At 34.5% G+C, this 12381-nt stretch overlaps 2 protein-coding genes across 8 annotated transcripts in view; both read right to left on the reverse strand.

Annotated features, from left to right (window-relative positions):
- Positions 1–229: 229 nt before the first annotated feature.
- On the reverse strand, positions 230–7544 carry LOC110369722 (tumor protein p63-regulated gene 1-like protein). 5 transcript variants are annotated; one of them, XM_021325253.3, is made up of 6 exons: positions 7336–7544; positions 6715–6931; positions 6338–6514; positions 5476–5613; positions 3946–4079; positions 230–3567 (listed from the first exon to the last, which is right to left on the reverse strand). In XM_021325253.3, exons 1-6 carry the CDS (start codon positions 7421–7423, stop codon positions 3365–3367), a joined length of 957 nt encoding a protein of 318 aa, XP_021180928.3. In that variant the 5' UTR covers positions 7424–7544; the 3' UTR covers positions 230–3364. The 5 variants fall into 5 exon arrangements, with proteins under 5 accessions (XP_021180928.3, XP_021180927.3, XP_063892317.1 ...); XM_021325252.3 differs by having other exon boundaries at positions 5503–5613; positions 7222–7544; XM_064036247.1 differs by having other exon boundaries at positions 5491–5613; positions 7222–7544.
- A 1346-nt stretch (positions 7545–8890) lies between these two features.
- The window catches only part of LOC110369766 (uncharacterized protein), a 34953-nt gene continuing 31462 nt past the window's right edge, over positions 8891–12381 (reverse strand). Inside the window, exons 5-11 of one of the 3 annotated variants that reach the window (XM_021325312.3) lie at positions 11995–12104; positions 11597–11742; positions 11170–11377; positions 10968–11009; positions 10828–10878; positions 9972–10088; positions 8891–9670 (exon numbers count right to left, since the gene is read on the reverse strand). In XM_021325312.3, the coding sequence (XP_021180987.1) occupies positions 9553–9670; positions 9972–10088; positions 10828–10878; positions 10968–11009; positions 11170–11377; positions 11597–11742; positions 11995–12104 (792 nt within the window). In that variant the 3' untranslated portion in view covers positions 8891–9552. The remainder of the gene's footprint in view (positions 9671–9971; positions 10089–10827; positions 10879–10967; positions 11010–11169; positions 11378–11596; positions 11743–11994; positions 12105–12381) is intronic. The other 2 variants (XM_049839538.2, XM_021325313.3) reach the window with 2 other exon arrangements.

Here is a 12381-nt window from a genome sequence, read left to right on the forward strand (position 1 = left end):
ATCAATAAACCCTATCACCTGCCTAGACTTTTCCCACCTATATTGTATTGAGGTCGGCTTTGCTAAAGCCCTATTATTATTGCAAAAATATCTGAAACAAGATTTTTGTCAGTATCTATGATGGTTAAACGATTAGCAGTCGAGAAGTGTCTCGGATTCCCAAGTTCCCGCATATATAGGTACTGTTTCAGGCAAAAACCTACGAAAAACTTAATAAAACTACACAAAATATGATTCAAATATTTAATAGTTATAGATAATAAGACAAACTTCAATTACACAAAATTATACGTTTACACAAACAGCAACATAGGAATATTTTGTATATTATAAGTAAAACTTATATGTTCTGTGATCTGTATTTATCTAGTGATATCGTATGTAACTAACTTCTTATGATTAGAGTTAGAACCATTGGTGTATTATATTATATAATAGGCCTGCAAAACATGAATGCACTTAAGTTGGTGTTATATGTGTTAAAGTTATGTATATGTATATGTTATATATTTAAATGTTATGTTAAGAACGAACTGTAAGACGGTGCTTGGAACTTGTAACTTGTTCTAAGTTCTTCGTATTTAGTATCTATCCACCTTATTTTAAAACGTGGTCTTAAAAAGTACCGGCTTGAGCACTAGGTCTGAACCATCGTGCCGAACGAAGTTAATGGATTAAACCTAGCAATAAAGTCGGTACTTTCTAGGTTCACGTTTTTTTAATAAAGTGGAGCACCAATAATAGTTGCAAAGTGCCTAAATGGATTAAGTTTGCCTATGGTACATAAACTATTTTAACTTTGTATGTTATTTTTGTATATCTTCTGAAAACAAACAGACAAGCTTAATTATCATATTTATTAAATGTGTTAGTGTAACAATAGAAATAACATTTCAACATTATATTATGTAACAATTTATGTTTTACCTAAGATATCAGATATGCAAGTGTATTTTGTTCGTTTTTTTACTTTCCAATATTAATTTTATTATTCTTATCTTTGTGACACACATTTCAATTGAATAAAATGCGTAAATTATATTTCAGAGATACTTCATTAAATTGGTTAGTGATATTAAAAACATCGAGCACACTACTCCATCAATAATCAGATATATAAAAAACAAACTTTATTACAACGTGATAGAGTTGAAAATGCCCAGGTTGCTTTAATGCTGTATAATAAATAAAATCTATAAAGTATATTTACAATATAGTATTGTATATTTATTTATGAATGTACATACTTTATCAACTTGTTACGTTCGCAGCTGATATTACAAATCATAGCTGTATTTACAACACATACAATATACGTATATATAATAAAACTACAGTATTACAACAACTAAATACATATATTTAAAAAGTATATTTACATAAATTTTATATATATAACAGGTTAAGGAAGCAGGTACATATATTGAAATATGTAGGACGAACAAATATAACATTATTAAAATTTTAAACTAGAGAGATTGAAACATAGAATATAAACATAATTAAAAGAATAATATAATAAACTTTCACTTATTGCCATTAACCACAACAAGGAAATTATAGAGATACGACATTGATATTTCTCACTCAAGTGTTTTTACTTTTGCTTTCGCAAGATGAAAATTGGCATTATTTACTATGGTCTTAGATGCACCTATGTATATCTAAGATACATATATTAAACTAACCAAGGATAAACTAAATGACCAAGTACCGTGTTCGCTAACGCGTAAATGCATCCATAGACTACCAAGAGAAATAAATGAATATGCGCAGGACATATTATAGTGCACAAGCATTTGCGCAAACACAGGTGCAATCACTATTCCTTCATTCTCATAGAGCGATGGGACGACAATCTGACACGATGGCAATCCGGAGAGAGAATAGGCACAGGACCGACATTTTGAAGTTCTAATATCGAAAATATAGCACTGCACAAATATTTCAGAAAGCCCCGATTCAGTTATAATAAATTATATTATTGTTATTCGATAATTTATCGACTGTTGGTAAGCGCAGCACTAACTCAATTCCTTCACGTTTAAGATTAGAGATACTTTAAGAATATTTGCACATCCAGTCCGGTTTTATTGACCAGCCCAAAACCGGACACTGGGTGTCATTCCGTCGGTTCATTTGGCAACAAACAATTATTCCTAGTCAACGAATAAAATACGCACTCCTATTTATTTTAACTAATGTATGCAAAAGCTACGATATACTATAATTATTCTCATTCTAATATCGAACATATTTTTTAAATAATTTGAGAATACATATTTTATTATATCACTTACTTGTATACAGTCCCCATAACATTCTATAATAACCATCGATATCGACAAATTAAATGTACTACAACACTATTCTAGCAATCTCATATTTATTAAATCAATGACTACTTTAGACGATTAGATCTATTTCGTTTACGGTTAATGTTTCTTCATAAAGGGACGACTTTGTCATCCATTAATAGATATTAAATTATTATTATTTATTGAATTGGCATATTACGATGAATAATTTTCAACAATTGATGATTAATTTCCTTAAAGTTTAAAGGACTAACAATATTACATCGAGACTACGAGTTAAATTAAACGAAAAGACAATGCAAATTGAGTACAAATACAACTAAAATTAATTAAAATTATCACAAGCAACAATGTCTTAATATAAAAGAATCACCACGCATTTTTTTATTCCTCGGTTCACTAGAGAATTTTTCGAGACTCCGTTTTTTACTTCAAGTTAAAAAGCGCCGTGAGCTCTTAATTGAAGTATTCTTGTATTTCTCTAACCTACCCTTTCCCCTAACTTGATATCTAATAAGCCTTTTTAATTTCTAAAAGGTTTATTTCCAACGCCAAGCTGCAATTATTCAATAATTTATACAGAAGGCTTAGAACTTTTAATTTAACAATTTATTCATAAATATTGATTAAGTACTCTTCAACTGGAACCTTGCTATATTTAGATACTTGGCGTAATGAAACTCAATGGTAATGCAAACTTTCATACAAATAAAAACCTCTTTATCTTTTCAAATGATATTTTAGTACTGATTATATTATGGGTATTATTTATGGTAACAATAAAAATCTTGCAGTGAAAATGATTGAGCAAATACTATTGACTAGGGTCTAATTTGTAGCTAACTGCGAGATTTCATCAACATAATGTCATTTGGAGATCAATTCTCAAACCTTCCAGCTTCTTCTATCAACCACTCCTTACCCCGTTACAAATACAACAAAGTTCCAGCCACCATTATCTAACTACAGCCAAAATCATCACCTCCGTTCTTCCACAATGGTGCCTTATAACATGATATTCAAAATTGAACCTTATGTCTTGTACCTTAGAAGCTGAATTTGCCCCTGACCTTGAAGAAGCCCATACCAGTCTTGTTGTGTAGCAATGATGTGACGCCGACGTAGCTTTGTATGACTATAGGGGAATGGTGTATGCAGCAAGCTGAAGATGTCATGTTCTCTATAGCCCTTTGCAGTTTGAGGGCAAATGTTTCCATGTCGTATGTTGATTTTTCTTCGGCTGTTCCCTCTGAAAAATAATTGAAAAGTATGGGTAAACAACAAAACAATTGTTATTTCTCCAACACAAAATCAGCACAATTAATGGAAGAAAAATAAAGATAAGCAACAGGAACAGTCTTACAGTATCGTCGCCAACCACCTTTCTACTCGACGACCAAGCAGCAAATGAGAGCGGACGCTTTTTTTTTGTTAAGCCTCTCGCAGTTCAGCCTAGGCCGTGTACTGCTTAACCGGACTTTTCCCTGTGGATGCCTAGAATTTAAGGCCTCCAGCCAGGGGCATAAAAGCTTTCGAAACCGGACGCAACTGAGCGCTCGCTTTTATAGGAGGTGGTGGGAATCCAAACTACCCACACAAAGTTTGGCTTATAATACTGTTTACCCACCTTTATGCCAGAAGATAGGGTGTGAGGCGTAGGTGAGGAACGGCACATCTTGGCTGAAGGGGTTCCACACTGTCTTCAGAGGCACTGGCTCGCCCTTGTTCCACATCAGTCGCACGCCACGGAGGTGGCGCTCTCTATAAATATACATAGACAATAAAGAAATATTTCATCAAATTTTGAGAGGAAGAAAGAAGATCATTAATTTTATGAGGTTCTTTTGAACAATAGTTATCCACTCTTGTACATCATTTGTGGAACATTCATCTTATACTGTGTGGACTGCAAGTTTATTAACTTAGTAAGTATACTGGTTTATACTAGATGCAAGTTTCATTCTGAACAAAGTTCCATCAAATATTCTAAAAACAAGATGTCCTACTATTCCAAAATAAAGAAGTACCTAAAACTAAGTAGGTACATAATATAATTAAATTGATAAAAGCTAGCGCAACTAAGAACATGCATTTAAAATATAAGGTAAGTATGTAGGTATGTGTAGGAATGTGTGTGAAATAAATAACATAAATATTCTTTTTATATTTGATATATTAAGTGTGGTGTGTTTATTTGCCCAAAACTATACAATACATGCTTGAAAAATGAACTGATGAGACAGACCGATAAGTAAGTGAAATAACAAAATTATGAAATTGTATCTCTAGACAACAATTAAAATTCGTCACGCCACACTTACTGAAGTTATGCTTCCAATACGTATTACTTATGAAAGAAAATATTATTTTCAACAGAGTAGTATAGCTGTAATAATAATTGTGACATAACAATCGATTGTAAAGTAAATCATTGTCTAGAGAAAGCAATGCGACGTCGAATATTTTTAATTCATATAACATTAAGAGACTACAGTAAGCTACCAAATTTACAAAATATAAGCTATGCTAACAACGAGAAAAGGCACACGACTTTTGTTTGTTATATCAGTTTGTACGTACGACATAAATAAGGAATTGTTTGAAGTTTTCAAACTTCAAATATTTATTGCAAGTCTATCCATACAATTAAGTCTATCCAGATGTGAAGCATGTTATCATAGGCCTTGAGGGTAAAATTATGTCAGTCAGACGCGTTCCTAGTTGGAATGCCTCTGACTCGGCGTTTTCTACTAATTAATATTTATGAGTGAACCACCCGTATCATCCCCTCTTTGTTATATCTTTCCCTAATACTGCGACGAGTTTAGCTATTAGGTTTTAATAATCCCTGGTCAAAACCTAACTTGGAAGTTATCTGTTAATAATAAAGGGTCCCCGAAGTTCGACCCATCTTACTCTGAGCTCACCAACCTGCATTCCCAGCGCGCTGAGTATGGACAAATCCCCCCACTTAAGGGAGGCTTTTGTCCTACAGCGTCTTTAAGTTGTGACTTGTGACGACCAAAGCAAATCTAAAGGTATCCAGCAAACAAAACTAGCACTAACAGCACAAACAATATCTAAAAGCTACGCGACTAATTACAAAATGAACCCAACAAAGCGTATTACAGTGTTATCCTACAGCAACTGAAAGTACCTAGGTTCAAAATACTTGGGATCGAACAGTCTACTGTTCTGATGGTCCGCGTCTTCGTGCGAGGGTCGACGGCAGAGGCGGTCTATGACGCAGTCTTTGACGACCGTCGTCACACCACTTGCGATGCCGTTCAGGCGACTGCGTGCCAATATGCCGGTTAAACCTTATGTGTTATGAGCGCCTAGTACCTAACTGTATCTTACGTAAGGCTTGAGTCTTGAAAAGTCGTAAAGAAAGACTGGATTTGAAGCTCCAAATTAAGTTAAAAGAATTGAACAACATACCTTTTGTAAATCTTATTTAATTATAGTTAACTATTGTTGGTTACTGTGTGTGTCTGTCTAGATGAGGAATTTGTAACCTATCTAATATTATTGCTTAAGTTTCCTTGAACTCATTTGACCTCCACAGATTCTATAATTAGATAGGAGGATGACTGTATTATGTTTTGATCAATAAAATCATGACTTGAATGCTGTTTAGGTAAAGTTTTTCTAAATATGTACATATGTGTCAATAAACTATTATAGGATAATTCAATTGGCTCATAATTTTATTCTTCCATCCACATTAGGACCTAAAATAATCTAAATCTAACTGAGCAGTGTTCACTGTAAAGTAAGTCAGTTCATAGTTTTTTCACTCAATAACTAAAACTAGTTATTGGCTAATAATCATTATGTAACAGACACATAATAGATGCCTTTTTTGTAGGTGTTCAAAACGAGTTTGTTTATATTTGACTGTTTTCTTCCTGTCTGATCATGTTTATAAAACTGTGAATTTTATTGATTAAATACACATAAGTATGTATTAAAGAATACATAATATAAATAAGAGTGCAAGGTTAGAAAAAACTTACGGAACTAAAGACGATGGAGGATAAACCAGCTCCCCAATAACGATAGTATCCAGGTCATCCAGGTACGTCTTCTTGAAGTCCAGCTGCTTCATGGCAATGAAGTCATACTTGATCGTCATCACCAATCTTGACGTGAGGAGCACTATTCTCTCCTTTTCATTGTCCCATAGAGTTATCCTGGAATTTTTTAAAGTTCGATTTGTAATTTAGATAAAGAAAAGTTAAAAATAAGTATTTAATCAGATAATAACGTTGTAATAACAAAGGATTATCATGACTAATTTTATATAGGTACCTAGGTGGAATTAATTCTTGCACCTCTGCTATCAATTTTGAGATCTTTTGATTAACTGTAAAAGTAATTAATAAGTGCTTACTCGGTCAACAACCAGGATCCTAAGTACTCTCCATCTTCAGGGAACAAGAGGGCAGTGATACACTCCTGTATGGCGGTGTCCACAACTCCTTTGCGGAAGGTAAAGAAGTCTTTGATATTCTCCTTGTCAAATGGCACATCATAACGAGGAAATACTGCCTGGTTGTCGTCTGGTGGAGCCGCTGCAGTGTTTGCCTGCTCCTCGGGACCTCTGGCATCTGTAGCAGGACATGACGACATGTTGGAATTCAGGTGTCTAGTATAGTCAGACAAAAAGTTTTCTAGCGCCACAGTAATCAGTCTAATAGTAAAGCCAATGGTTTATTTTTACATTATACCTAATTGAATAGCTTCATGCTATGTTAAGAATTGAATTGTTCCCCTAAAAATAAATTTTAAATATATGTTTGTACTTATGTGCCAGTATTGACTGCCTATTTTTACCTGCGACCCACAGAAAAAAACATCCAAGTTGAGTATGAGCTAACTACTATGTGTCCCAACATACCGGCAAAGGAAGATGTGGAGGAGGTCAAGGAATTTGCACCAGACAACACTGAGGGATTAACACTAGTCGGGGGTTTCCTTCTCGCTGTATTATCGTGAGTATTATTACGATTACTTTCAGAAACATCGGCCACGCTCGTATCCGTCGACAGCTGCAAGGTACCGCCGCGGAACTCCAAGTCTTCATCCAATAAATCACTCATCGTGTAATTATGTAGCTTTATTTACTCAAATCACTGTTTTCTTTATAAATATTAAATTCCTCTGCGTAAATAAAATAATCGACCGACGGACTGATAAGCAGGGGGGAGACACTCCGTACATTTTGACAGCTAAGTGAATGAAGAGTCGCCACCTTTTATTTGGCCCGGAAACTATTTACTATCTAAAAGATACTTTAAATTACCAACAGATGGCACTACACTATAATCGTTTTTGTTTGTCAATATAAAATTATTTATGCAATATTAATTAGAGAAAAGTATGAGGAAAATATTAGACACTTAAAAAAAAGATAAAATAGGCGAATAAATTAAATACGGTTTGAAAAAGCACAAATATCAATTTTAATCTAAAAAGACCTGGTGTCAGTATTCCAAGTAACTTAACAAAACCGATCATCGATCATAACAAAATATCAATATGGCGGTTTTTGCATTCTGCGTACACGCGTATAAAAAGTAATAATACATAATAATTATTTGTTTTCCTTCGACCTTTTACTATATTAACGATGACATTTTCTATTAGGGTAAGTAGCATAATGTAACTATAACGATAACCAATGTTATAGTTACATGGTGCTATTTACCCTAATAGAAAATGTTATGAATATTGCATATATATTTTTATAGCTATAGCTATGTAGGTAGTTCGGGGCCAATTTAGAGAGAGATGGCGCATTGACAAATAGGTTTGCATGATTATCACGCAAGAGGGCTCTCTTTTCCCTATATATTACTTTACTCTTTGCTGATAAGCGACGTCAATGTCAATCGCGTTTTGTTTCATCGCTAAGATTGTATTTAGAGATCATTCCGATTCTTTTAAATAAATAAAATAAGTTAACTATTTATATTATATGACTCTGATAATTATAAGTAATATTTAACATGATTGGTTTCGCTATAATTGCATGTAAAGGTTTTTAATTATTTACAGTGACAAAAAATTTACAACTAAACGTGCGTGCTTGGCGGGAACATCGCGGAAATGCAACATGGCGGGATTTCAAAATTTAAGTTTGTTTGAATTGTTTGTGAAAAGAAGTTTGATTTTAAACTGAAGTGCGAATTGTGGATTGAAGTGCGAATTGATGTTATACAAATGAATATCCCATAAATGCAAAGCATCTAGATAATTATGTTGACATGCATATCATTTAGATAATAAAATTATAATGATGTTCGAAGAGCCAGATCATAGCAATTTCAATGAATATGTATGTTGCCTAATTTAGGTACGTTTTTCAAAGGTATTTAATTACAAGGTATTTTTTATTTTGGAACTTAAAAAGTTCTAGCGTGAGTAAAAGTTCAACTACATATTAAATTATAGTGCTATCACAGTCCTTAATTTTGTTTTCGTGTGTATGTAGGTAACTACTAACTAATGCAGGTAAGTAATGGAAAGGAGTATGGAATTTCACAGGAAATTCAATAACTTAAAACCACATTTACATACATTTATTTAAGAGTAGGCAGGTATTTTATTTTTACAAAAATAATTGGAACTAAACAAAAATGTCTAAATCTTACAAGCTATACTCTGGCACATGATCATGTAATATGGCAAACTTTTATTAACACCGGCACCTATATCCTTTACATAGTTATAGGTATAATGTGCTTAAATAATATCCTAAATCTGTACAGTTTTATTATCAATACAATATTTTTAACTTTCAATAACAATCGAATTTTGACCCGGTAGTAAATTACCTACCTATCCAAATTAAACAAGTTTATACATAAACAATATTTATTGCGACTTTGTATCTTTTCCGGGATTGATTTTAGAAATCTCTAATCGTAGTAAATAAAAAAAAATTACATCAATTCCTAACCCTCAAATGAAGCATTGAGGAAATTCAAATAATTTTCTTAGTCAATCACTCAGCTGTCAAAATGTTTCTGACAAGTGAGGGATTCGACTTTGATAAAATAAAAATAACTATTCAATGTAATTTTATAAAAGTAATATTATACAAATGTTTACAATAATGAGCTACTTTGAAAAAATAAAGGAACTGTGTCTTTTTTGTAAAGTTTTTTTTTATTTATGACAAATGGTTAGCTGTCAGAGCCTTCAAAAGCAGCTCAATGTTCAGATCCTAGTAGCAGCTGCACCGGTTTGCGGGACAATGTGGGGGGTATACGATGCACTGGTCCATGCAGTAAACGTCAGCACCCTCACGACCTTCCAGCTCGCCGATAGCTTCGCACACTTGCCTGGAAAATATTTCGATAATATTAAAAACCAGAATAAATAAAATGTTCGTTATGTATGTACCTAGTTTGTTGGACAGATGTCGCTAGTTGCATGTTCTTAGTGAAACTACATGTTCACTTGTCACTTTTAAGTTTCTGTACCGAAAGGGAGTATAGGGTGAGAAAATATCGGCGTAATGAGTAGGGGAGGAACATAAAAAGAAGTACATAATAAGTGTTACGTCACAATTAGGGTTGTGGGCATACCCTGCTGCGGCAGCCCCGCGGGATTCACAACTGTCAGTCAGAAACAGATACTTACGGGCAAGTACATAACTCTTCAGGACAGTTTGGCGGGTACCGCAGACAGTTCGTCTGACACCAGCTCAGCATACCAGGGAGCTTTCTGAAGGCTTTACTCGGCACACACACTTGGTCCCTGAAACATCATATCAGCCTGTTAAAGTTAGCCTAAATGATGGCACAGTCAGTGTCTCTATTTACACGAGTCTGCAAGATACATTATGTAAAAGTAGTTTCAAAGTTTTGTACTATGTAAAAACTTTTACACCGGTTTAAAAATCGACCGTGTCGTATCCAAAATGGCCAACTAAATTCATTGTTTTCGTAGATACTACCTACTTCATCCCCATCCCATCCCATAGCTCAATTTTACATATTTAGGTGTAAAAAATCTATACTGTGACAAGAAGATAACTATTAAATTACATAGTTGATTTGCTGAATGGGCCGTTACGGTGCATGAAAAAATAGTTTTTATAATAGTAACAGAATGCTGAAAGATGAAACATCAGCTGCCGCAAAAATCTGAAAGGCTAAAATGCATCACTAACTTCTATAACAAAAGCCTAAAATTACTGTAAATAAGCATCTAAGTACTCTAAATAAGTATTATACACAGGTCTGTACATTCGTGCTTCACAGGAACATGTTAGTCACAACTGAGGCTTTATATAGAGCTGTACATTTCTTAACATACGAAGAAAACAGATTTGGGGATCCAGCTTGTTAGTGACGTCATAATTTGTACACAAAATATACGGGAACTAAACTACGAAACACAGAACATCAAGAGGGGTGGAAAGTTTATTCACAAAGGCACCACCACGTCGTCAGCCATAACCTTCAAATCATTACAAGGACATGACAAAGTATACCTAATGATCGGTGGAACGAATTCCTCCACAGATTCTGTATCAATATCGTTGCTGAAAGAAAACGATCAATATTATAGTGCACGTTATTGACAGTAAACACATAATTTGATACATTACACATACATATTTTTATGGTTTACCTAATAACGTACGATTCCTTTCGGATATCCATCAGTTTTTGTCTGAAATATTAAGCCACAATATACATATATAGTATTTAGATGGAAATAGATAAATGATGAGATACAGTACGAACACGTAACAGATAGTAAAAAATGTGACAAAAGATACACACAATATAGACAAATGATACACGGGTGATTTTTTTTTGTGTTATCCCACCTGACGACGAGAGGGTAGACATTTCTGGGCATGTTATAATCCCTGTAGTACAGTAAGAAGGGATAGTCCCTCCTGAGGTCTCCAGCGAAGGCAGGCGGAAGACCACCAGTGCTGGTCACCACGCTGACATCAGCGCAGTTCCTAAAAGTCTCTGAGCGACCACATCCAACTGCCTCTGTGCCATTGGCACACACTCCCCACATATTTCCTGGAAAAATAAGACACATAAGCAACAGCTAGTGGATGGGTTTTTTATTTCAAATGTCTCCATGTATGGTTTTTAAGATCGTTATAAAGATGTTGTCTTAGCTTGGCTTAAGTGATTCGATTTATCCGTTACTGGGCCTGAAAGTCATTAATAAATAAAAAATACCTAGTACCATAATACCCTAATACCTAAATACCCTAGTCCTAAAGAAAATCTCACCAGTATAATAAGTCCACTGTAGTACACATTGCGTGCATGTGATGTAAGGAGGCAACCGCACTCGATACCTGAAGATCTCTTTCTTGGCAGTGTCCAATGGAATGAGGAACCTATCTTCTCTCGTTTCGGATACATACAATGGGAATCTGAAAATGAAACAGTCGTCATTATAGATACCTATCTTTAGACGTATTGTATGAGATCAAAGTTTACCGTAGCACTCTTAGAAGATAAAAGCTGGAATTAATTAAGGAGGGTTGAGGAGGTCAGGCAGTCGCTCCTTGTAAAACAATGGCACTTAGCTGCATCCGGTGAGAATGGAAGCCGACCCCTATAGGGAAAGGGAAAAGGCTCGGGAGATGATGTTGGTGAAAATGATCAGTTCTGAAGATACTAACCTGTCAAAACATTCCTGTGTGGCTTCTTGCTTGGGATTATTGTTTGGACACAACTTCATTACGAACGTCCCGAGATGGTTTGCAGTCAACTCCACTTCTACTTCGATTTCCTGTTAAAGAATATTAGTTTCCTACTTAACTGCACTGTACGATTAAATGCCAATATGTACAGTGTGTGCAAAACTTTTGAATGAGATGTCTGGTGAGCGGCCACTTGGGCACTGACTTTGCATGGTGATGCAAACTAATCTTCAATTCATCAAAACTCTTTTCATGCGTGTCTTATATATTTTATGCGGGTCCTTATATTTTTGAGGACCTCCACGACATCGTCTTCGTAAACAGTAGCATCGCTGATTTCCGCTTGGATCACTCATTATTTGCTAG

The sequence above is a fragment of the Helicoverpa armigera genome, chromosome 9 (assembly GCF_030705265.1).
Source record: "Helicoverpa armigera isolate CAAS_96S chromosome 9, ASM3070526v1, whole genome shotgun sequence".
NCBI lineage: Eukaryota > Metazoa > Arthropoda > Insecta > Lepidoptera > Noctuidae > Helicoverpa > Helicoverpa armigera.

Coding starts and splice junctions, on each gene's coding strand:
- LOC110369722 (XM_021325251.3), bottom strand. CDS start 7,423: ATGAGTGATTTATTGGATGAAGACTTGGAGTTCCGCGGCGGTACCTTG. Junction 6,932..7,221: donor CTCCACATCTTCCTTTGCCG/GTATGTTGGGAC, acceptor GTCCTGCTACAG/ATGCCAGAGGTCCCGAGGAG. Junction 3,568..3,945: donor CCCTATCTTCTGGCATAAAG/GTGGGTAAACAG, acceptor ATTATTTTTCAG/AGGGAACAGCCGAAGAAAAA.